At 40.4% G+C, this 26,288-nt stretch overlaps 2 protein-coding genes across 5 annotated transcripts in view; one reads left to right on the top strand and one right to left on the bottom strand.

The window, feature by feature from the left end:
- Window positions 1-1,775: 1,775 nt before the first annotated feature.
- On the bottom strand, window positions 1,776-13,755 carry Zar1l (zygote arrest 1 like). Its single transcript, XM_048340830.1, has 4 exons — window positions 12,729-13,755; window positions 11,902-11,994; window positions 7,657-7,731; window positions 1,776-1,979 (listed from the first exon to the last, which is right to left on the bottom strand). Exons 1-4 carry the CDS (start codon window positions 13,380-13,382, stop codon window positions 1,836-1,838), a joined length of 966 nt encoding a protein of 321 aa, XP_048196787.1. The 5' UTR covers window positions 13,383-13,755; the 3' UTR covers window positions 1,776-1,835.
- Window positions 13,756-15,261: 1,506 nt separating this feature from the next.
- Window positions 15,262-26,288, top strand: part of Brca2 (BRCA2 DNA repair associated) — a 64,822-nt gene continuing 53,795 nt past the window's right edge. For 2 of the 4 annotated variants that reach the window (XM_048341541.1, XM_048341538.1), the window contains exons 1-3: window positions 15,268-15,405; window positions 16,050-16,155; window positions 18,113-18,295. In XM_048341541.1, coding sequence (XP_048197498.1) covers window positions 16,089-16,155; window positions 18,113-18,295 — 250 coding nt within the window. In that variant the 5' untranslated portion in view covers window positions 15,268-15,405; window positions 16,050-16,088. Of the gene's footprint in view, window positions 15,406-15,494; window positions 15,629-16,049; window positions 16,156-18,112; window positions 18,296-26,288 lie in introns of those variants that run through there. The other 2 variants (XM_048341539.1, XM_048341540.1) reach the window with 2 other exon arrangements.

Here is a 26,288-nt window from a genome sequence, read left to right as displayed (position 1 = left end):
CAGGCCCTGAGTCCAAGGCCCAGGACTGGCCAAAAAAAAAAAAAAAAAAGAATTGCAGTCATAGCCAGCCTAGACAAAAAAGAATCTCCAATTAACCAGTTAAAAAAAAAAGCCAGAAAATGATGCCAGGTGCTGGTGGCTCATTCATGCCTGTAATCCTAGCTACTCAGGTGGCTTAAAATCTAAGGATCACAGTTTGAAGCCAGCCCAAGAAGCAAAGTCCATGAGACTTATGTTCAATGAAAAACAATAACAACAACAAAAAGGCAGAAGTGGAGCTGTGGCTCAAGTGCTAGAGTGCCAGCCTTGAATATAAAAGCTCAGGGACAGCTCTCAGGCCCTGAGTTCAAGCTCCAGGACTGGCACACACACAGAAAAGCCAAAAATGGAGATATGACTCAAGTAATAGAGCACCTACCTAAATTTGAACACCAATTATTACAGGAAAAAAAGAATTCTAATCAAGTTGGAAAAAAAGCTTTTCCACAGAAGTTTTAAGAGATTTAATTTTCAAGCAGAGGTTACCCACAATTCTGTGTCTGGATTAAGGCTTATTTTTGGGGGGAAGGAGGGGTTGCCAGTGCCTGAGCACTGTCTCTGGCTTCTTTTTGCTCAAGGCTAGCACTACCACAGCACCACTTCCAGCTTTTTCTATATATGTGGTGCTGAGGAATCGAACCCAGGGCTTCATGTATATGAGGCGAGCACTATACCACTAGGCCATATTCCCAGCCCCTAGAGTAAGGCTTTAAATTATGCTTTTCTTCAAGTTTGCTACATAGGACCTTCTTTTCTCAATATGAAATATTATAAATAACTATTTTAAATAAAATTAATCAAAAAAGCTTGATAATTATGTATTTATATAAAAATAATTGAAGCCAAGAACTGGTGGCTCACACCTGTAATCCTAGCTACTCAAGAAGCCGAGATATGAAGATCACAGTTTGAAGCCAGACAGGAAAAGTGCCCAAGCCTGAGTTTAAGCCCCAGTATTGGCATGTGTGCATGTACCCACATACACACACACAAAATCTTGTCACTTCCCTGTTGAAACTTCATGGGACTTTATATACTTGACCACAGCATTCGTGAATCAAGTTTTATGCCCCATGTAAACCTTAGGGTCTTCTCATCCCTAGTACATACTAAGCACATGCCTGGGATATGCTAAGAACATGTGCCACCTTCTGAGGATGATGTTTGCTCTTGCTGTTCTCTTGGGTTGAAGCATCTTCCTCCAATTCCCCTCATCCTGTAGGTCTTAATCCCTGTGTCTCTCTTCCCCAACATTCTAGAAAAGTAACTCTACTGGAGTACCTTGTTTCTTTTATGGCACATACCAACTATCTTAGTTTGAGGAAAAACATAAATGTAGAACTCATAAACCTGGCACAAGTCCTACTCTACTTCAGTTCACAACCTGACCTACACTGCGACCTCTCAGTCTCCATATCCTTCTCTAATGTGTTACAATATGCTGATTCAGCATTTGCAATAATTAATATACTGGAAAACAAGAACCTAGTCCTTTTGATCATTTCTATATACCCACTACTTATAAAACTTCATCAAATAACCACTTTTCTTCTTCATTGTTCCCTTTACACAGCACCAACCATCTCCCAGTGCAATAGGATCACCAATCAATATGCCTTCAAGGTCTAGTTTACATGCACTTATTTTATTCTATTTACATTGTACAATTATACAGCCTATGGAAAAAAGTACAAAAGCCTTGTCTATTTTCCAGTGCCAAGTCAGAGCCAAAAAAGGAAGTCAAAAAAAGGAAGACAGCACAGTAAATTGTAAGATTCCACAAGCCACAGTGACTGCTATATGATGTATTTAAAGCTGTAAATATTGCCACAGGAGAATTTCTTGTCTTTGCAGCGACCACACAGTTCCTGTCGATGTGGCTTCCTTAGATCAATATGTCTTTTCTTTTGAGTACAGGAACAGCGAGACTTTGAGCAGGTCTTTAGGAAACAAGGAAAAAGTTGGACAGTACATGATCAAATTAGTGCTTCAAGTAGAATCCTCAAACTAAAATATTCTCCCTATTAAACTTAGCCCAGATATTTTGATCTTGAGTCTTGTGAGAAGTCTACAAACAAGTAATACAAAACCACTTGTGTCCCATCAAATACTACACTTTTTTCCCAAAACAAAAGTAAAGCATTTTGTACTATCTTTCTGTGTCATTTTGTATATTTATACCTAGGTGAGGGTAAGGGGCAGTGAGTGGATACGAAGTGATTTGATTATCTAAATGAGAATAAAAATATAATACAGCAATGGTTGTCGCTATCAGGGGTGATTTCCACATACACACACATACACTCACACAATCTTGGCAATGTCTGGAGATATTTTGGGTTGTTCAAACTAGGAGGATGGGGTTTCTAAAAGAAGGTAGATTCCTTTCTTTCCAGATATTCCAAATCTTTACTAAAATTTAAAGCAGTACCTTTCAAATATTATCCCAATCTGTCTACTCATATAAAATTATTAAAATACATTCTATGAGATTATACTACCCTGTTCCACCATCTTACCCTAAAACTGATTAACATTGCTCTATGTCCTTTGAATGTCCCAAACTCACAGCATAAAGCAACATTTCTTTTATATTGTAAAAAAGGGGCATCTTCATTTTTCAAATAGGAATTTTAAATATATCAATGTTTGTGTAACATTTAAACGATGTGGACAAAATTAAGAGGTACTCGAGTGTCATGTTCTAGAGTCTGATTACCTAAGACTACCTAAACATTTCACTCATTGAGAAGTATCCTTCCCTATAAGAACATTCTAATAGCTAATAGTGTACTACGTATGTAACACTGCTCTAAGTATCTTAGATTAAGCAAACTGTCACAAGTTCATTTTGAGGAAGAAAATATTCTAAAGGTAGATCCCTTCTTCTGGCAATGATTGACTAGGTAACTATAGCCAGGACAATTACAAAAGCTGAGCTAAAAATAATTGTTCAAAGACACTAGCAAATTGTCAAAACATTGAAGGAAACCTATAAACAGAGGTGAATCTGGATTTATTTTAAAAACTTTCTTAATTACCAAGTGTACTTCAAGTTCTTTTAGCTCTCCGTTCCCCAGTTTTTTAGGATTGAAGAGGTAGTTAAATTTTTACCTAGTTCAGTGGCTGTCTAGAATTTGTAGACATCATAGAATCTATTCACAGATTAAACACTATCATTTTAACCTTGGGCAAGTTATTCTGTTATTAAAAGTAGCTTTATGATCTACAAAGTGAAGAAAACACCCCTCACAAAAAATGAGCCTACAGAAAATGTCACTTGTGAAATTCTAAATTCGCGTGCCAATTCTAAAAGAGGAAAGGAAGCAGGAAAGCTGTGACTTTTTTTTGCCAATCCTGGGACTTTAACTCAGGCCCAGTGCACTGTCCCTGAGCTTCCTTTGATCAAGGCTAGTGTTCTACCACTTGAGCTTATAGTGCCACTTCCAGCTTTTTCTGTTTATGTGGTACTGAGGAATCGAACCCAGGGCTTCATGCATGGTAGGCAAGCACTCTTACCACTAAGCCACATTCCCAGCCATGAAACTTTGAGAGTCTTATCTCAATTTATCAGCCAAAAGCCTGAAGTGGTAGAACCCTAGCCTTGGGGGGAAAAGCTAAGTGATAGCACGCAGCCCAAGTTCAAGCCCCATTACCAGCACAAGGAATGAGGGGAGGGGAGGAAAAGAAGATAGTAGGCACTTCAAAAGAGATTAACAAGTTGATGATGGATAAATCATACTAGAAGAGCTATACTAAACAACTCAGATCTTGTGTTCAAGCTCTGAACATCTATGCCTCAAGAATCAGGATCAAAAATGAACCTGCCTTCACAGATATTCAGCTTCAAAATGGCTCAACCTAAATTCAGAAATAGTGATTTGAAATTGTTAGTCTGCCTATCAGATGAACAACAAAAGAAGATACTACCCTAAGCTACAAATTTTCATAACATATAAATAACAAACATAGCCAGGTATTAAGAAGCCAAATCAACATACTTAAAACACAAAAGGGCTGGGGATATGGCCTACTGGCAAGAGTGCCTGCCTCAAATACATGAGGCCCTGGGTTCGATTCCCCAGCACCACATATACAGAAAATGGCCAGAAGTGGCACTGTGGCTCAAGTGGCAGAGTGCTAGCCTTGAGCAAAAAGAAGCCAGGGACAGTGCTCAGGCCCTGAGTCCAAGCCCCAGGACTGGCCAAAAAAAAAAAAAAAAACACCACACAAGAGGATAGCAATAGACTCACAAATGGTTAAAGAATATTATCACACATATTTTAATAACACTAATATCTAACAGAGGTTTTAAAGGTTTGTGTTGTTAGGGTCTATGTAGCACAAGTGGGCCTCAAACTTGTGATCTTCCTCCGTCATCACCAGATGGAAGTTATTTTTTAAATAAAACTTCTAGGACAGGGCTAGGAGCTGGTGGCTAATCCTAGCTACTCAGGAGGCTGAGACCTGAGGGTCATAGTTCCAAGCCAGCGGCAAGGGAGGGGGGGTGAGAGTGGGGATCCTTGAGACCTTTTTTTTTTTTTTTTTGCCAGTCCTGGGGCTTGAACTCAGGGCCTGAGCACTGTCCTTGGTTTCTTTTTGCTCAAAGCTAGCACTCTGCCACTTGAGCCACAGCGCCACTTCTGGCCTTTTCTATATATGTGGTGCTCAGGAATCGAACCCAGGGCTTCATGTATATGAGGCAAGCACTCTTGCCACTAGGCCATATTCCCAGCCCTCCCTGAGACCTTTATCTCCAATTAACCACCAAAAAGTCAGAAGTGAAACTGTGGCTCAATTGGTTGAGGGCCAGCCTTGAGAAAAAAAGCCAAGCAAAAGTGAAAGGCCCTAAATTCAAGCTTCAATGCTCACACACACACACACAAAAAAAAAAAAAAATTCTACAACAGAAAAATACAATAACTGAAACCAGTAACTTAGTGGATGACTGTTAACAGCAAATTGGAAAGTGTTGAGATAGCAGTTAGAAATGGAAAATTGTTTAGGCTGAGCCTGGGCATGCATATCAGGAATCCCAGCTACTGGGAAGGCCATGGGTTAGGGGGATCACAGAAGTTTGGTAGATAATCACCTGACTGAAGCAAGGATACACAAAAGCATTGAAACAGATAGACAAGAAAGCAATAAAGTAAAAGGGGTACTATCAGTAGAACTCTGAATAGATTAACAGTTGATAAATTTCCTCAAAGTGGGGCTGAGGATATGGCCTAGTGGTAAAGTGCTCGCCTTGTATACATGAAGCCCTGGGTTCAATTCCTCAGCACCACATATATAGAAAAAAGCTGGAAGTGGCTCTGTAGCTCAAGAGGTAGAGTGCTAGCCTTGAGCAAAAAGAAGCCAGGGACAGTGCTCGGGCCCTGAGTCCACGCCCCAGGACTGGCAACAAAAACAAAACAAAACAAAACAAATTTCCTCAAAGTGATAGAAATCTTCCAGCCACAGATTCAAGAAATAGCCCATGGATAAAATAAATAGAATACAAGGAAATCAACAACTCATCACATTAAAGAACTGCTGAAAACCAAAGCAGAGGAAAATACCTAAAAAGAAAGTAGCCTTAGCTAGGCATAGTGGTGCACATTTGTGATCCCAGAACTTGGAGGCAGAAGTAGGAAGGTCAAAACAGTAGGTGTGGCTCAAGCGGTAGAGAACCAGCTTGAGCTGAAAAGCCACATTTGTACCACAGAAAATATTAAAGTTTTTTTTTCCAAATAAGAAAACAATACCAGATATCAAAAGACAAGACTATGTGGTAGCTAATGCTAAATGAATGCTGACAATATAAATATCTCATAAAGTTTAAAACACAAGTAAAATTAAACACCAACATCATGTAAGTTAGAATGAAACAATGTGGAATTTGAATATTGTAACGTCATTATCGAAGAGATGTAATTTATTTAGACTTAAGTCAGTTAAGTTATAATCTCTATAATAATAACCTGAAGAACATTCAAGAATAACTGCCAATATTAAGTCAGTTGGAAAATGGAATCCTTTTTTTTTTTAGAAAAACCAAGTAAACAAAAAATTAAAACAAGTATATAGAATGATAATAAGAAAATACATTTGAACCCAGTTTAGTAAGTAGTCATACTAAACATAAGACAACTAAGAATCTCAGGCTAGAAAATCCAACAACAGACTACCTTGGGGTGGGGGTGAGGGGTAGAAGGGAAGCCACTTGCAAGAAAAGGGGTAAGCGCTTGATAAACTAGTTTAAAATAGTTGCTTAACTAATTACAGAAAGAGAAGACCATTTTGTCTGTTTTGCAGTGCTGGAATGAAACTTGGGGCCTCATACATGCTAGACAAGTGTTCCATCATGAGCTGCACCTTCAACCCCAGGAAGAAAATTTTTATTAGCTTAATTACACAGGAGGGATTTCACTGTGACATTCCCTCAGCAGTTTACAATGTGTTTCAATTAATCTTATGCCCTCTATCACTCTCCATTGTCCTTCTCCCCCAATTCCTAGAACAATTTCAAAAAGATTTCATTGCTACTTTCATATAACCTACATCAACCATATTCAACCCACAAGAGAAACTATGCTTAAACAAAGGATTTCATTTTTATAATCAACTTGTTGAGCTGTGGATGCAGTTCAATAGTAGAGCAGCATGTAGCATGTGCAAAGACCTAGATTTGGTTCCTAGGGTTGCCAAAATAAATAAATAAATAAATAAAAGCTTAATTACAAAAAAGGAAATGCCACTCTTCTGAAAGCTTAAATATAGGCTTCCTTCCAGCTGATTTAAATTTTTCCTCACTCAAGTAAAAAGGACTTAATAGGAAGTTCAGTGGCTTTTGAAACACTGGACAAACCAATCAGACTTAACCCTATCAGTCTAACCTTAAGCCAAAGTTATTTCATCTTAATGACCTCAGCTTTTGGGACTGTAAAATGGAAATAATGCTTGTTGCAAAGGTTAAATCACAGAAGATAATGCATGTTAAACACTTGAACCAAAGACTGACACGGTAAAAAGCAACAGTTACTTAATAACTTTGTATATTCTAGTTATGTGCAGGTTATCTTAGAAAACACACACATCAGACATAATCATGCCACATAAACAATTCAAAATAGCAAATTGTTCTCTTTAAGAAAGCAAACCAGATAATGCTTTTTCTAAAATATTTAATTACACAATTTTAAATACTTGGAAGTTCCAAAACTTTCTTGGTTTAACTTTACCCACTCCAGGCATGGTTGGCTCACAATATGACCTTAGCTTAGGCAGCAAAAGGCTAGGCTGAGACTAGGAATGTGGCTCAGTGGTAGAGTGCTTGCCTAGCTTGCAAGAAGCGCTGGGTTCAATTTCTCAGTACCATATAAACAGAAAAGGCCAGAAGTGGCACTGTGGCTCAAGTGGTAGAGTTGCTAGCCTTTAGCAAAAGAAGCTCAAGGACCATTCCCAGGCGCTCGGGGTCTTATATTTGCTAGGAAGGTGCTATACTACTTGTGCCACACCCAGGCCAGAAAATTTAACACTCCTATGCAATATACACGTATAAAAAATCCTAGCATTTTCACAGCTCATATTGAGAAACAGCATCAAAAACACAATGAAAATATCATTTGTTTTTACCTGACACTGGATTGCTTCCACTCGGTAAGGGTTAAAGCTGTTTTGGCATTTGCAGCAGAGTTGTTTGAAATAAACCTAGAGGGGGGAAATGTCTTTTTTAATAAAACTCATATAGGCTTGTAGTTCCTAGTTCTTAAGTAATCCATTCTCTGATCTTCTACTTTGATTTTTGAGGTGCCAGACTTTGAAGTCAGGCCCCACCACGTCAACCCCATTTTAGAATCGAACCCTGAGCCGATCAGATTTGTACCTGTGTTCTAATCTTGCTTGCACAGCTGATTGTTGTAACCTTGTTCTTTGCCTTTATAAGCCCTGTGTAATCACAGCTTGGGGCTCCCTCCTAACCTCCGCTATGTCGGTGGGTAGGACGAGGCCCGAGTTGGCAGCTCGTTAAATAAAGCCTTGCCTTGCTTTTGCATTTCGGAGTGTCTGAATCTCGGTGGTCTTCTAGGGGGTGGTCTTGCGACTTGGCACAACAATTTTAATCCAACCTTTATCCTTCAGAGTTTTTCTTTTTTGTTTATTTTTGGAGAGGGGGCTTTGCTGCTAGACCTGGGGCTGGAACAAGGGTCTTGGGGTGGGGGTGGTATGTTATCCCTTAGCTTGGTTTCTCAAGGCTAGCACTCTACCACCTGAGTCACAGATACATTTCCACCTTTTTGGTGGTTAATAAAGAGTCTCAGGGACATGCTTACCAGCTGGCTTCAAACCATGAGCCTCACTCAGATTTTACTCTCCTGAATAGTTAGGATTACAAAGCAGGCGCCACCAGCCCTTGAGGTTTTAAGCTTTACTAGAGATACTAGTCCCTTTCACTTACCTGTAAAATCGGATATTACTACTCTTTTTGATAGTTCTTAAGTACCCAATAAGGCACATAAACATCTTGGTAATCAATAGTAAGTATCACTTATTATAATTGTAAACTTTTTGGGGCCAAACCCTTCTTTTTTTGGTCCATTAGCCCAGACATATACTTTCCTGTTTGAAATTATCTGAACCATTTGAAATTATCTATTGGGACTATGTGTTTTCTACATTTTCTGCTACAATTTCTCCTCCAGTTGATTATTTAAAGTCCTATTTGGACATGATGGTGCTGACCCTCAGACAAGTCAGTCACCCCCTCCTGTTTAATTTCTGTTCCAACTCTATGCCATGGATTCCACTGTATCCAGCACTCAATTGCCTGCATCACTTCATGTAGAATAGGGCTTAAACTCAAGGCCTGGGCATTGTCACATGGTTTTGCACTCAAGGCTGGTGCTCTACCGCTTGAGCCACAATTCCACTTCCAGCTTTTATCTAGAGTCCATAGACTCCTCTCCAATTAACCAGTGTGGACTTCAAAGCCAGAGTGGCTTTGAACTACGATCCTTATATTTCAACCTCCTGAGTAGCTAAAATTACAGGTGTGAGCCACCAGCACCCAGCTAGAATGAGTTTCTTGAGAACAAGTTTTATGCTGCAGTCTTTGTCCTGAAACCTCACAATGTCTCAATTCCCTGAATTAAATCCTGGCACAACTCCTAGGATTTTCCTATTCATACATTCCATGAAAATGTACACACATGCACACATGTTGCACATATTCAGATACACACAGACACTTCATATTGAACTATCAAGATGTGTCAGTATGAGATTCACAAACACAGGAGGGCTTTGAACACTTAGAAATATTTTGTAAATATTTAGTGCTAATGTGAGTCTACTCAATCGACAGACCTACTTAAATAATCAAAGAATTACAAAAAATGACAGACTAACCCAGACAAAATCCTAAGTAATTCAATTGGTTCCAGAATCAACTAAAAATCCAGCCTTTAATATAATGTTTTTACCTACCAACTGAAACAACCACAGGCGTTTGCTGCTGCCAGTCATTAAGCTCAGTAAAGGATACAATTTCAGAAAACCCTAAATATGCTTACAAAAGCTGATTCATGTTTTCACCTTGGAATACTCAGGAATTCCTCCATGCTTGTGGGATGGACACTTTCATTCTTCCTTAGGCAAGAGGATTTCTACAGCACCTCAACTAATTCTTCAGATGGGGGAAAACGCGTATGTGGGAACCTGCTGACTATGAGAAGCAGTATCATCTTCTAAAGAAGAATGTTGGAAAAATAATTTCTTGAGCTTAATTCAGATAATCACTCAATGGCTAATGTCTTTAAGTTTATGCATTACGATAACTAGTATATTTGAAGCATCTATTCAGAAATCAGTTTTATTATTTTGTTTCTTAAATTATCTTCAAATATCAACATGCTATTTATTCTGTTATTTGTTTGGGCATTATTTTATTTTAAAATATACTGTATTTTAGCTCAAAAAAAAATAAAAATAAATAAATCCTGGCACAAGATGGGAGAAGAGGAGGAAGAAGAAAAAACTGAGTAACAAGAAAGTAAAACAGACTTGAATGCTGGGGCAATAGCAGGAGGGGAAGAACTAAGAAGAAGGTGAAAAGAGCCAATGTAGTTCATTTGCATGCATTAAAATAGAATAATAAAACCTGCTAAAGGTGTTCTTTTTTTCTTTCTTTGCCAGTCCTGGGGCTTGAACTCAGGGCCCAGGCACTGTCCTTGAGCTTCTTTTTGCTCAAGGCTAGCACTCTACCACTTGAGCCACAGCACCACTTCTGACTTTTTCTGTATATGTGGTGCTAAGGAATCAAACCCAGGGCTTCATGTATACTAGACAAGCACTCTACCACTAGGCCATATTCCCAGCCCTTGAAAGTGTTTTAAGAAGGGGAAAGTAGGAAGAAGTACAGTGATATATGGCTGATATTCATTGGGATACTTCGTATCTAATACATGTCAGGAAATGTCATAACTGAAGCCTCCCTATACAACGTGCTAACAAAAAAAGACAGAAAAAAATCTGTTCATGGTAGTGCATGCCTGTAATCTCAGCACTCAATAGGAAGAAACAGGAATATGAAGAGTTGGAGGTCAGTCTGGGTTACATAATGAGATCCTTTCTCTCTCTCTCTCAAAAAAAAAAATTAGGGTTCTGTGGCTCATGTCTGTAGTACTAGCTACTCAAAGGCCATGATCTGAGGATCTAGGTTCAATAATAGCCTGAGCAGAGAAATCTGAGAAACTCTTATCTCCAACTAATGCAAAGGGCTAAAAGTAGAGGTGTGGTGCAAGTAGTGGAGCACCAGCCTTAAGTAAAAAAGGCATGAACATGTTGCAGAACTTTGACTCAAATGGTAGAGTTTAGCCTAGAGCAAAAAAGCCAAGTAAGAGCCAGGTTGCTGATGGCCTCAAACCTGTAATCCTAGCTATTCAGGAGGCTGATATCTGAGGATTGTGATTCAAAGCTAGCACAGGCCAAGAAGTCCCCACGAGACTCTTACCTCCAATTAACCACTCAAAAACTGGAAGTAGGGCTGGGAAAATGGCTTAGTGGTAGAGTGCTTGCCTAGCATGCATGAAGCTCTGGATTTGATTCCTAGCACTACATAAACAGAAAAATCTGAAATGTGCTGTGGCTCAAGTGGTAGAGTGCTAGCCTGGAGCACAAAAAGGCTCAGGGACAGGGCCCAAGCCCCACAACCAACAAAACACACACAAGACTCTGAGTTTAAGCCCCTGTGCTGGCCCAAAAAAAGATAAAGAAAAATAAATTTTATAAAATAAGCCTAGCATGGGATCGCCCGGCTAGCTCAGTCGGTAGAGCATGAGACTCTTAAAATAAGCCTAGCATGCATAGTTGGGAGAGGAAATATTCAGGCCAAGGAAAACCACAGAAGCTACTCAGCAGCAGTCTGGTGTAGTCATTTTGATAATAGAGTCCATGATAATCTGGAAATGCAGAATTAATAAAGTCTCTCCTAATCTTAGTATATTGACAACTCAATTTGGTGAAAGGGGGATAAGGGGTCTTATTCCTAGCCAAAGTAAATCTCTTATAAATTCACTTTTATAGTAAGTCTCTTATTGCCCCCACCTAGTGGACAAACTGGAAATTTCCTCCAGCTAAGACCTAATACATGATTGTAGAATGTCCCATTGTAAACAAGAGCAAAAGTTCAACCAGAAAGCCTAAAATGTTGTCTAACAACTGAGCCACATACAACTCAGGGACTGGGCCATCTCAAATTCAGATAAACTTGAACATTCACTGTGCACTTACTGAAAGCTTAACAGAGGAAACCAGAATGAGTTGTGACAGTCATATTTCCATCTAGGTATCTGTGCCCACTCCATTCCCCTCACTTTTACTTACCTTATTAGTTCCAGAAATGCACCACACATAAGCGCTCTCCCATCTAGTATTACAGTCTTTACAGTGAAAATAGCCATATTTTGCTTCTAAAAACTGAACAGAAGAAAGAGTCTTTTAGTATGAGGGGGAGTGGGATACATAGATTCCCTTCTAATTGTTTTGCATTTAAAAAATCACATCTGCTTTAGTGCTATCCCATTAATTTAGCATCTTCTCTAGGATTTCTGTATGGTTCTTCATGCTGCTATCACTCATTTCTTCTCAATCTATTTTCCACCAGCACTATCTTAAAATGAAAACTCTGTCTTTATATTTCTTACACTTGAAACTCTTTCTCCTCACTCCCCACTATAATGGTAGCCAGACTCTTGCTTTCATAAACTTCAAAAGTATGTGAAGCCCATCTTATCCCGAAACTTGCAAAATGTACTGGTCATGTACAAGACGTGTCTTCAGAACTCCTTTTCCCTTAACAAATAAAAGGCAGAAATGAGAGAAGACCAGGCTTTTATTGCCTCAGAAGTAGAAAACAAGATAGGCGCAGGTGGTTAACATCTGTAGTCCTAGCTACTCAGAGCCTAGTAAATGGCTAGGATCATAGCTTCAGGCCAGTTGGGTAGAAAAGTTTCTCAGAGTCAATAAGCAAAATAACCAGAAAAAAAAAAAAAAACAGGGCTGGTGATAAGTGGTAGAATGCTAGTCCTGCAAGAGCTTGAAGTCATAAACTCAATCCCTAGCACTGAAAAAAGGGAAAAAAAGAAATAAGAAAACAGGCTATAGAAAAGGCTGGTAGGGGACGGGGAGCTAAAAGAGAAAACAAAATACACCTGGAAGTTGGATTTCTGGGGCAGATCTGTGTCTGTGTCTCCGTGTTCCTGCTTGCATGTCATTTCCTCAGAACCCGCAGCATCTTCCAGCTCCTTGAGCTGTTGGAGTTCCTCCTGCCTGTAATCCTCAGCCTCTGGCTTCAACGTTGGTGTTGGCTGCTGGCTGGCCTCCTCCAGGCCTGAAAGCTTCTTGTTTTTCCCATCTTCCCTATTGCGCAGCCGTATCAAGTTCCTTTGATGGGTCACTTGTGAATAGGCTCCCCAGCCTGTCCCGGGTTCTTTGTGACCAATTCTGTCCCAAGGAGAGCAGCTGCGCAGGGTTCGAGGCCCCAGTGAGCACTGCACAGACTTGTCCACCCGCAGGCTCACCTGTATGCCTATCTCCTTGGTGTTGGCCTTGCTGAGCCGTAGACCAGGGTTGGAGTTCATCTGTGAGAGAACAGCCTTGAGCTGAGCCTTTTTGTAAGGGTCCATATAGTAGTAGTCAGAGGCATTTGCTGGCATCAGCAGACCTGGCCTGGCCAGGAAAGTTGGGTGGCCTATGTTTTGTCTCCAGTCCGACTGTTTGTGCCCTGCAAGTCCAGGCTGGCTGAGAGGCAGTGTGTTTCCATAACCCTGGTATAAGCCACAGGGAAGGCGGACAAAGCGCTCCATCCCTTACCAGGTGCTCAGACCTGATATGATACCCTTCCGCAGTGTGGGCCCTTCTTTTGCCTGGCACCTTCATCCGACTCTTCTTCCTTCTCCTGAAGACGTGGGTTCAGGTTCATCATGGATTTCCCCATTTATTTCAGAAGCTAACAGGAGCTGCAGCCTATTACCACAATTAAAGGAGGGAAGCACTATCTACCTACAAAAATCTAATTGCTACTTGATTCCTCGATGCTTCTCCCTACCTTTTCAATTCGCTGTTCCTGAATCTTTTTCCAAAGCTGCCTTTCATTTCTGACTTATTCATTCTGCCTTATGGAAGTAATTCCACTCATTTATTGCTCTACTGATCATCCATTGCATACTGTTGGTGGGAATGCAAATAAGTACAGCTATTTTGGGAAACAGTATGGAGGTTCCTTAATAACTTAAAAAATAGAATTTCTGGAAAAAACTGGGAAAGAGCCAGGTAAGGGGTGACATTGTCCAAGAACAAATGTACTCATTATGTAACTGTAACTCCTCTGTACATCACCTTTATAATGTTTTTTTTTTTTGCCAATCCTGGGACTCAGGGCCTGAGCACTGTCTCTGGCTTCTTTTTGCTCAAGGCTAGCACTCTACCTCTAGAACCACAGCGCCACTTCCAGCTTTTTCTGTTTATGTGGTATTGAGGAATCCAACCCAGGCCTTCATGCATGGTAGGCAAGCACTCTACCACTAAGCCACATTCCCAGTCCCCTTTATAATAAATTTTAAAAGTAAAAAATATGATGGTACATGGCATATGATGGCACAGTCCCAACACTCTGGAGTATGCCTGAAGGAAATGAAGTCAGATTACAGCATTCCATGGTCACAAGTCAAAGCCGGGAAAACCTGTGTCTGCTGACAGATTAAAACTGTGACATTGTTATGGGAATATTATTCATCCTCTGAAACAAAAGGGGGACCCACGAGTGGTAGGGCACACCTGTGATTCCAACGCTCTGGAGGCTCAGTCTGGGATACAGAGCCAAACTGACTTACAGGATAAGCCGGCAGGGAGGGGCTGCTATTTGCAACAACATGGAAGAACCTGAAAGACGTTAGGCTAAATGAAATAAGCCAGACAAAAAGGAAAACTACACCAGCTCTTGAACAAGGACCACCTGAGGGCTGGGAGTATGGCCTAGTGGCGAGAGCGCTTGCCTCATATACATGAAGCCCTGGGTTCGATTCCTTAGCACCACATATATAGAAAACGGCCGGAAGTGGCGCTGTGGCTCAAGTGGTAGAGTGCTAGCCTTGAGCACAAAGAAGCCAGGGGCAGTGCTCGGGCCCTGAGTCCTGAGTCCAAGCCCAGGACTGGCAAAAAAAAAAAAAAAAAAGGCCACCTGAGAGCCAGATAACTAAATATAAGCCCTTTTTACTACAACACAGTCCGGTCATCCACAGCCATGCACAACTCCGAGGCTTTTATTCGTTTGTTGTTGTTGTTGTTTGTTGTTGTTGTTGTCGTCGTCAAGGCTGGCCTACTTTGGGGGCCAAACCTAAACTCTAAGGGCAAAACGAAAGCTTTTCAAAGACCCCATCCAGATGGGGTCCCCAGGACGGCGAAAGGGGTTTTGTGCAGCCAAGGACGGCCCTGTCGAACGAGGAAGCCTGGCAACTAACTGCTCCTTCTCCAATCCTCCGGGTCCCAGCGGAGCTCCGTCTTCCCTCCAGTTAGAACTCGCAGCGTCAGTAGCCGTAGCGACAGGAGTGGGCGGCTTCCGCCTGACTTCCGGGGGAGGGGCGGCGCGTACTCTGTGTGCTGGGTTCAGACGTCGCCGAGTCATGACGTCGCGCGTCACGGGGCCAGCGCGGGCTTTTTGGCGCGAGCTTCGGCACTGAGACGGCGGAGGCGGAGCTGGGGGCTCCGAACGCCGTGGGGCTCAGCACTTATGGTGGCTTTTCGCCGGGAGAAGAAGCTGTGTGGGTGCAGTTTTTGTCAGCTATTCCTGGCCCCACCACCCCTCAAAAAAGAGCTGGACCTCTGGAGCGGGTTTGTGGTGTCAGGGTGGGGACGGGCGTATCTTTGGCGGCCCCAATGATGGTAGCCGGGCCGAGCCTTGCGCGTCCCGGGGTGGGAGCCGCCCCGTGTGGCCATGGTGCACCCCCCTCTACTTAGGAGAGAGGAGATCCTTGGGGTCTTGCGACTCCAGGGCCCTGCGTGGCCCAAGCTTGTGGCCCCGCCAGACGCCGGAGCTGAACACCAGCCGTCACAGGTGTTTGCCCGTTTCTGAAATTTATCAACTGTGCCCTGTGCCTGCCTTCCTTACCACCAGCAACTTTCGTTATTCCTGATTTTCGGATTGAAAGTTACCAACCAAATGATGTCTACAACTGTGCAATCGCCAGCCCTCGTCCTCCCCGCCCCCCCCCGTGATCCAGTTCACCAAGTTACACGGTGTTAAAAAAAATTACTGTCCCCTGTCCTGGGGGTTAATGTGACTCTTGGCTACTTGATTAGCCAGGACGATTGCAGAATATTGCCATCCTCGCCGTCATTCTGTTTTAAACCTCATAAGATGGGACTTAGGTAAAGGGTGTCATTTGAGGACAAGCTAACCAGTGCTGATTTTATTTCAATCTCTTACCAAGGAAATGCATCTGTGCGAAGTGTCCTTTTCATCTTCTCTTTTGCAGACTTAGTAACCAAGCATCGAAGAAATACCATACAGAAAAATGCCTTTTGAATCCCAAGGGAGGTCAACATTTTTTGACATTTTTAAGACACAATGCAGCAAAACAGGTATTAACAGGTTTTTTTTTTTTGGTACTGAAATTTGATAAATAGCAGAATGCATTCTTAGAAAAATGAGATGAATAATTGCTTCAAAGAACCTAATACTTCAAAGCTTGCTGTACACCGTAGTCTATTTTTATAGAATCATAAATGTAGTTGAAGATGTCTTCTCACTGGTTACCAGATAATAAATACAAAGCCCCTAGACTAGAGGATAGGAGACTGGCCCCTTGGCTAGCAGTAGGAGGAATTGTTTATAAGATATTGCTAGCAAATCAGAAGCACTGATAATGTTTCTAAATAGCAGATGTCAAATTTTTTCAGTTTCAGTAATCCTTTGATATATGACCCTTGTCATATATCAGGAATCTCTAGCTTTCCATGCTAGAAATCAAAACTAGGTCTATTAGCTTATGTTAATTATACAGAAGGGGATTTCATCATCACATTTCTATAAGTTTACAATATATTCCAATCAGTTCATTTTGTTTATTGAGTCAGAGTCTCACTATTGAAGCCCAGGCTGACCTGGAATTCCCTATGGAGTTCAAGCAGGGATCGAGCTCTGGATTCTCCTGCTGCCTCCTTCCTAGTGTTAGAATTACAAGTATGCCCCACAACAACAGGCTTGTTCTGAATCTGTGTGTGTGTATGTGTATGTATGTGTGTATATGTATGTATGTATGTGTATGTGCATGCATGCGCCTGCCAGCACTGATTTGAACTCAACCCGGGTTCTGACCCTTAACTTCTTAGCTCAAGGTGGCCTACAGCTTCTTGGTGGCTAGTTGGAGTTCAGAGTCTCACAGACTTTCCTGCCCAAGCAGGCTTCAAATTAAGATCCTCAGATCTTAGCCTTTTGATTAGCTGAGATTTCAGGTGTGAGCCACTGACACCTGGATTGTCCTGAACCTTTAAATATCCAAAAAATGACTGTTTTTTAACTTCATCTCAAACCAGTGATAATTTGACTATGTATAGAATTGTAGATTAAAAAAATTTCCCTCAATTAAAAATTTCCCACAACAATGAAAATTGAAGATTGCTTTACAGTTCACTTTTCTCATGCCTCTGTCTGCATTTAATCTGCTACAGTGTATGCTTTGCTTTTCTTGGGAATACTGATGTTTGAACTGGAGGCTTTGGCCATTCTTGGCAAGTACTGTACCACCTAACCACATCCCAACACTTGTGTATTATACTTTTGTTGTTTTTTGGTTTTGGTACTAATCCTGAGGCTTGATCTCCGGGCCTCTTGTTCTTGTTTAGCTGTTTTCACTCACAGCAGGTGCTCTGCCACCTGAGCCATGGCTCCTCCACTTCCATTATTTTACTAGTTATTTGGAGATGAGAGTCTCTGATTTGTCTGGCCAGGCTTGCTTTGAAGCTCCTCAGATCTTAGTCTCCTGAGTAGCTAGGGTTATAGAATGATCCACGGGGCTCAGCAGTATTTGGTTATTTTTGAGATAGCATTTTGATATTTTTTTAAGGTTAAACCTGGACTTCAGTTCTTCTGTTAATGATTCCCACCGATCTGGGATGACAAGCTAATACCATCAAACCCAGCTTTTTTGGTTAAGATGAGGTCTTAAGTTTTTTGCCAAGACAGGCTTCTAATCACTGTCCTCTCAATCTCTGCCTCCCAAGTATTTAGGATTACAAGTGTAAGCTACTCTGCACACCTTGTAGTTTGTTTTTTTGTTACAAGAATATCAAGAAAATCTAATCTTACACAGGTAATAGGAAAGAGGAATTTTAAGTCTCCAGTTCCTTGGTAGTTTACTTAGTCTTGAACTTTGAGTAGATCTTTCAAGGGTCTACTAGATATTTTAATAGCTCTGTCTATATTGTAGCATCATGCCATGATTACTTCCAAGGTCCATGTTCTGTGTTAGAAATTGCAACTCTGTGTACATTGTATTTGACTAAGATGGGATTTTCATTTTTATATCTATTTTTGCAGATTTAGGACCCATAAGCCTTAATTGGTTTGAAGAACTTTCTTCAGAAGCTCCACCCTATAATTCTGAACATGAAAATGAATCTGAATATAAAATCACCAGTTATGAGCCAAACCCGTTTAAAACACCACAAAGGAAACCTTTTTATCAGTTGGCTTCAACCCCAGTAGCATTCAAAGAACAAGGTAAAGCTCTGCGATTATACCCAGCTCCTTTAAAAGAATTAGGTAAATATTTATTAGACTTGGGTAAGTAAATAGGATGGGGCCGGGGGAGATTATAAACCAGTAGTTGAGTGAACCTGTGTTCAAATTCTGCTCTTGTGTTGTGCAAATCACTCTTTCCTTGCCTAAGAAATGGAGATGGTGAAAATGATGCTTGGACCTAATAGCAGATAAATGAATGGTTTAACCTAGTGAAATAATTTAGATACTTATGTTTCTTCTTTTTTTTCGTTCCTCCTTTGATTTACATATCTTGCCAACTGCGTTTTAATGGATTATGTCTTACTGGATTAAAAAAAAGTACTCAAACTGGAGGGAATCGATTGTGATAGAATGAATACTTACCTAGCAAATTCCAGGCCTTGAGTTAAACTCCCAGAATGGAGCCCAGTGGTGGTGAAGAAAGCATGACTTGGTTTGATGTTAATTAAGCTGTAGTGGCATTGATGTCCAATTTGCTCTGAATATCAGTTTGGTGACAGTGTGGCATATGTTTCCAAAAAATTATGTAATAAGATATATTGCAGTATTTCTTTACCTACTTGACACAAGCAAAATATTTTCCCTTTCTCTGAAAGTAAGGGGAATAAAAATAAGTATACAGATAAAATGTAGCATGAAGTTAACTATAATACATGCCGAAAGAAGTACATTTTTTAAAAGTACAATTAGAGTTGAGAAGGAACGGAACAAATAATGTTAGGGAAAGTTAGGTTCTTTGCCTCTTTGTATGTATTGTTACCACTGACCACAACTTAACTTCTTCCTGTCTTTAACTAGTTTATATAGTCATCTTTCAGATCTCAGCTTTCTGACCTCTGCTTTTGAGAAATGCTCTGTTTGCTCTTACTGACTTTCTACTGAAGGAAGCAGAAAGAAGCATTTACAGCATGTGGCACTTGGAAGTACATATATAAGGAAATAGGTAGTGGCCTTCTTATGTGCCATTAGCTACCAAGTGGTATACATCGGGAGAAATGAGTAATAGCAAAGTATTTTCTTATATGCCATTAGATATCCAGTAGTATATAAGTACTTGGAAAATATTTGTAGGCTTAATGTTATTTTCCTTTAGAAACTTAAGACTGGTAGCAGTCTTTGGAAAAATGTTTTTCAAAATCTAGTGCCCTTAGAATGTTATGGAATGCCGTAGATAGGCTAGATTGCAGGTCTTTAGAGTCTTGTGTGTGTGTGTGTGTGTGTGTGTGTGTATACATGTACGTATGTACATGTATGTGTATGTGTGTACATGTGCATCTGTCCTGAGTGCTATCCCTAAGCTTATTTTGCTCAAGGCTTGCATACTACCATTTGAGCCACAGCTCTACTTCCAGGTTTTTTGGTAGTTTAGTGAGGATAGAAGTCTTACAGACTTTCCTGCTTGGGCTGGCTTCGAACCACAGTCCTCAGATCTGAACTTCCTGAGTAGCTAGGTTTATAGGCATGAACCAAGCCCTGGCTGAAACCCTTTCTTTCAAACTATCTGAATATTTCTTCTTACAAGAGGGAAGACTGATGTTATCAGTGTGAGTATGGCATTACCTCCCTTACCTATGATATTAACTGCAGTTTGAAAATATTAAGTAGAAAATTCCAGAAATAATAAGTATTTAATTATACTGTTTTGAGCAGCATAATGAAATCTTACAGCACTTCTGTCCAGATAGTCCCTACATAGTAGCCTAATGCTACATCATACTAATTGAGACAATAGTGGGATATAAGATGTAGATGCCCTGCAGGCTTTTGAGAATGTTGAATCCAGGGAAAGAACCCAGGAAAGAAAGTTGGAGAAGGCGGCACTGTTGTCAGTGAATGAAGTGAGAAAATTACTATGAGGTGCAGGATAGATTCTCTAGAGAACACTTAGCAAATGAAATATAAAAGAGGATCACAAAAAGGAGTCATGGAACAGATCTTCAGTACTGTACCTGGAAGCTTACTGGGCATTAACGATAGAACCATGAGAGGAGGTCCTTTAATCACTCATCAGTCTTGTAAGAGTGAAACATAAAATAACATGCACAAAGTCCCATGTAAAGTGTGCAGCCGTTCTCCACTGCTGTCAGGAGTAACTCTATAAACCATTTGTTGTTGTTGTTGTTGAGACTACTAAACTAATCAGTGGTTTATTCTCTAATTAGAACTTTGTGGAATTGGCCTGTCCATAAACAGGGAAGGATAGAAATAATTAGGCAGTCTAAATTCACTCAAGTCAACTTATTAAATATTATAATGTGTAAGTAATTCTGCTGACTATAGTTTTTAGAACTTTTAAGATAACTTTAAATTTAGTTAAAGAGCAATAGACAGGCTGGTTTTTTTGTTGTTGTTGTTTTCTTTTTGCCAGTCCTGGCCTTGGACTCAGGGCCTGAGCACTGTCCCTGGCTTCGCTCAAGGCTAGCACTCTGCCACTTGAGCCACAGCGCCACTTCTGGCCATTTTTTTTATATATATATGTGGTGCTGGGGAATCGAACCCAGGCCTTCATGTATACGAGGCAAGCACTCTTGCCACTAGGCCATATTCCCAACCCCAACAGGCTGCTTTTTTAAAAAATATATTTCATTCACTTCTAACATGAAAGACATTTAATTATTCCTACAATTTTATGGAGAATTGTGCTATTTCTGCTTCTAAGCATCCTTTTTGTATAAAATCATGTGAGCTTTATCTTTAGCTTATTTGTGAGATTTTTAAGTTACTTGGGAAATGTTTATTAGGGTATAAACTCATTTTCAACTGGTGCATTTTATACTTTTTTTTTTACAGCTTGGATTCTCATTTCTGAACCAATATTGACACATTATCAACTAAAACCTTTAGAATTTACATTTTATGTCATAGGATCCTGTAGACTTTTACAAATATGTTAATTATTCACCACTGTAGTATCATACAGAAGAGTTCCACTTCCATAAAAATCCATTCTCCTGCTCTCCTTGCAACCATCAATCTTTTTTATGTTTGGGAGTGTAGAAATGTTTGAAACAGGGTCTTACTTTATAGCATAAGCTGGCTTCAAAATTGCAATCTTCCTGCCTCTCCCTCCCAGGCAGCTGGAATTATAGGCATGTGCCATCAGGCCTGGCAAATGTTTTGGGCTTTTTGCTTGTTTGTTGTGGTGTGCTGGGTTTTAAACTTTAGACTCACACTTGACAGGCAGGTGCTCTACCATTTGAGCCACATTCTCATGCACAGCTTGCTATTTTATTTTCACTTTCTGCCAGTCCTGGGGCTTGAACTCAGGATCTGGGCACTATCTCTGAGCTTCTTTTTTGCTCAAGGCTAGCACTTTACCACTTGAGCCACAGCACCATTTCCAGCTTTTTCTGCTTATGTGGTACTGAGGAATCGAACCCAGGGCTTCATGCATGCAAGGCAAGCACTCTACCACTAAGCCACATTCCCCGCCCTGAGCTTTGCTGTTTTAAATAAGGACCTGGAGCATCATCAGTTTTGTTATGTGCAAAGGGTCTAGGAGCTGATCCCCTGCAGAGACTGAAGGAAGAACCGAAGGAAGACTAATTGCATTGATGCAGAATGTAGCCTTTTCAGACTTGTTTCACTGACATTTTTCATTTAAGGTTTCTCTTGTCTTTTGGGGCTTGACAGTTCACTTCTTATACTAACATTCCCATTTTATGAATGAACCAATTTGTTTTTCCAGTCACCTGCTGAATGACATCTTCCAACTTTTGCCAGCTATAAATAATTGCTGTAATCACTCATTAGCAGGATTTTGTTTTGTTTTGTTTTTTGCCAGTCCTGGGGCTTGAACTCACTGCCTGAGCACTATCCCTGGCTTCTTTTTGCTCAAGTATAGCACTCTACCTCTTGAGCCATAGCACCACTTTCGGCCTTTTCTGTTTTTGTGGTGCTAAGGAATCGAACCCAAGTCTTTGTGCATGCTAGGCAAGCACTGTACCGCCAAGCCACATTCCCAGCCTCAAATGAGTTTTTAGTTCATGTGTTTTCTACTCATTGTGTGTACCAGTGATTACTAATAAAAGAATGTGTATTGTAGCTGTACATAGTGGCTCAAGCCTATAATCCTAGCTGATTGGAGGCAGAGATCAGGGGATAAAGGTTTGAGGTCAGCCCAGGTATAAAACTTTGCAAGACTCCATCTCATTCAATGACTGGGCTTAACTTGTTCCTATCATCCCCAGGCACATGGATAAACATCAGTAGGATTGCAGCAACCCAGACTGGTCTGGGCATAAAGTGAATCCCTACCTCAAAAAATACTATGCGAAAAGATGGTGGAGGCATGACTTCAGTGATAGAATGACTGCCTAGAAAGAGATCCTGAGTTACACCAGTACTACCAAAACAAAGAAAATGTTTGTTTTAAAATAAAACTAAACTGTCTTCTAAAGTAGGTACATTATTTGTGTTCTAGTAAGCAGTGAAAGTTCCTATTACTCTCGCTTCCCTCATTAACATTTGGTGTTGTCACTGTTTTGGATATTTGTTATTGGTATTTTTCTTTTCCTTTGTTTTTAGACAGGAATTCTCTATGCAACTCAGGCTGGCCTCAAACTCAAGATCCTTTTTTTTTTTTTTTTTTTTTTTTTTTTTGCCAGTCCTGGGGCTTGGACTCAGGGCCTGAGCACTGTCCCTGGCTTCTTTTTGCTCAAGGCTAGCACTCTGCCACTTGAGCCACAGCGCCACTTCTGGCCATTTTCTGTATATGTGGTGCTGGGGAATTGAACTCAGAGCCTCATGTATATGAGGCAGGCACTCTTGCCACTAGGCCATATCCCCAGCCCTCAAGATCCTTTTTACTCACTATCCCAAGTGCTGGAATTGGGGATGTACATTACCATGCCCAGCTTGGTTTAATTCTTTTAAGCCTTTCATTGAACTAAGTCTGGTAGTACATTTGTGTAATCCTAGTTGGTCAGTAGGTAGAGATTGGAGCATCTAGACATCAAAGCCAGCGTACACAAAAAGTTAGTAACACCCTGTCTAAAACACAAAAATAAAAACCAAAGGCTTGGGGCTATATAGCTCAAGTGGTAGAGTACTTTTCTCGCATATGTTAGGTCTGGTGGTAAATCCCCAATATCACTAAAACTAAACCTTAAAAAAACAAGTGGCATAGCTAGTATTTATTATCTTTACTTAAAAGTTTCATTAAAGAAGGATATTGGGGGGCTCGGGACATGGCCTAGGCAAGAGTGCTTGCCTCGTATACATGAGGCTGTAGGTTCAATTCCCCAGTAACACATATACAGAAAATGGCCAGAAGTGGTGCTGTGGCTCAAGTGGCAGAGTGCTAGCCTTGAGCAAAAAGAAGCCAGGGACAGTGCTCATGCCCTGAGTCTAAGCCCCAGGACTGGCAAAAAAAAAAAAAGGATATTGGATAATATGTCTCAAAGTGGAATTGAAAGCCAATTGTGGAGTTTCATGCCTCTAATCCTACTTACTCTGGTGACAGAGAGAGTTTTGATGCCAGCCTATGCAAAAAAGTTCACAAGACCCTATTCAATAAAACGGATGTGTGATTGTTAGCCCAGCTATTTGTGAATAATAAATAATATTAGAATCCAGGTTAACCTGCTCAAAATGTATTATTCAAGAAATGAGAATATAATTAGACATTTTACTACTTCAGCTAGTTTTAAGTTAATTTGGTCTTCATTTTATTTTAATAACACTGATGCATCTTATTTTCTCAAAGATTCTATAAAAATTATAGAGTTCATTTACAGCAACTGTTTTAATAGTTCGCTCCTTTTTTTCTGGTGAAAATGTTGTAACTTGGTCAGGTGTCAAATGTGTAGTCATTAACAAGCAGTAAAAACACATGGGTACTTCAGGCTCTGGAGACACTAATATTCTCGGGTACATCATAGGAACATAGGAATACTAAAAAATACTAAATTGGATTTGATATTAAGAGGGTTTCTAAAGCTATTGGCAATTCTATCTGAGCTTTATTGTCTTAGAAGTAGATAATATTCAGTTAGAATGGAAATGTTTTGTATTTCTATCTGTAACTCACTTTCTCTGATTGTAACTGATTGATTCAGCCAGTATATGCAGAATGATGAATTGTTGTAGTTGATAGTGATGGAGTGATGAGATAGATCCTCAAGTGATGAGATAGATCCTCACAGAAACTCTGAGTAATAGGAAAATCAGAAATAATGTATGATAGCCCCTTTAGGAGATACACAGAAGGGGCAGGTGCTCACTCTCACCTTAGTGGCCACAGTTTACTGGAAGAGGATCCCTTTACTACCACCATGCAGAAGTTTGAACTCAGAGCCTCTCGATTGCTCAACTGGCTGTTTACTGGTTATTTTAGAGATGGAGGCTTGTATACTTTTCTGCCCAGTCTTTCTTTGAACCACAGCCCTCTGAATCTAAGCCTCCTAAATAACTAGGATTATAGTCATGAACAACTGGTGCCCTGCTTGAAGTATTTTTTTTCTTTTTTTAATTTTTTTTAATTAGCAAACAGTTGTTCAAGGGAAATTACATTATGACTAAAAATGTTTTTATTGTTATTATGAAGGTGATGTACAGAGAGATTACAGTTACATAAGTCAGGTAATGAGTACATTTCTTTTTTTTCCCCGGTCATGGGACTTGAACTCTGGGCCTGGGAGCTGTCCCTGAGCTGTTCTGCTTGAGGCTAGTGCTCTACCTCTTGTGCCACAGCGCCACTTCCGGTTTTCTGGTGGTTAATTGGAGATAAGAGTTTCACAGACATTGCTGCCGGGGCTGGCTTTGAACCGTGATCTTCAAATCTCAGCCTCCTGAGTAGCTAGGATTACAGACGTGAGCCTCCAACACCTGGCATGAGTACATTCCTTTTTTGGACAGTATCACCCCTTCCCTTTCTCTCTCCCAATTTTTCCCTCCAGTTCCCACCCACAATTGCATAGTTCTTTTTTTCTTTTTTCTTTCTTTTTTTTTCTTTCTTTTTTTTTTTTTTTTTGGTGATTGTGATTAACCAACAATGTTTATGTAATTTTTTTTTTTTTTGTGCCAGTCCTAGGGCTTGAACACAAGGCCTGAACTCTGTCCCTGAGCCTCTCTGTGCTCAAGGCTAGTGCTCTACCATTTGAACCACAGCTCCTTTTCTGGCTTTTTCTGTTTATGTGGTACTGAGGAATCAAACCCATGGCTTCATGCATGCTAGGCAAGCACTCTACCACTAAGCTATATTCCTAGCCCCAGATGTGTTCTACTTTTAATGTATTTTAAAAAATTATTATAAAGGTGATGTACAGAGGGGTTATAGTTACATAAGTGAAGAGTATATTCCTTTTTGGACAATATCGCCCCTGGCCTTACTCTCTCCCAATTTTTTCCCTCCCATCCCCACCCATAAGTTGTATAGCTCATTTTCAGTAGTGTCTAGTAAGTTACCACTGACATTATGATTTTTTTTTTCTTTTTTGCCAGTCCTGGGCCTTGGACTCAGAGCCTGAGCACTACCCCTGGCTGCTTTTTGCTCAAGGCTAGCACTCTACCTCTTGAACCACAGCACCATTTCTGGCTTTTTCTATATATGTGGTACTGAAGAATTGAACCCAGGGCTTCATGTATGGGAAGCAAGTATTCTATCACTATGCCATATTCCCAGCCCCATTATAATGTTTTTATACGTATGTACTATATAACCCACCAAGCTCACCCCCTCCATTGCTGTCCCTTATCCTTTCTTTCCCATTCTTAAAACAATTTAAACTGGTTTCATTAGTTCATATGCTTAGTAAGCACTTTGACGCTAATTTACCCTCCTTCACCCTCCCCATTCCTCATTCCTCCTCCCTCTGAAACCCACTACTCAATAGGAGGAAATATTTTTTAATTGGAAGTCTAAATGAATGTTCTAGGTCAAGAGAAAAAGAGTGAAAGAAAAATACCTTGTACAAAGTCCTACAGGCTAAAAAGACCATTCTTCCTGGGTATTCAAATGTTGTCTACAGTT

The sequence above is a fragment of the Perognathus longimembris genome, chromosome 3 (assembly GCF_023159225.1).
Source record: "Perognathus longimembris pacificus isolate PPM17 chromosome 3, ASM2315922v1, whole genome shotgun sequence".
Lineage (NCBI taxonomy): Eukaryota > Metazoa > Chordata > Mammalia > Rodentia > Heteromyidae > Perognathus > Perognathus longimembris.
This window is presented reverse-complemented; position numbering and strand designations above follow the sequence as displayed.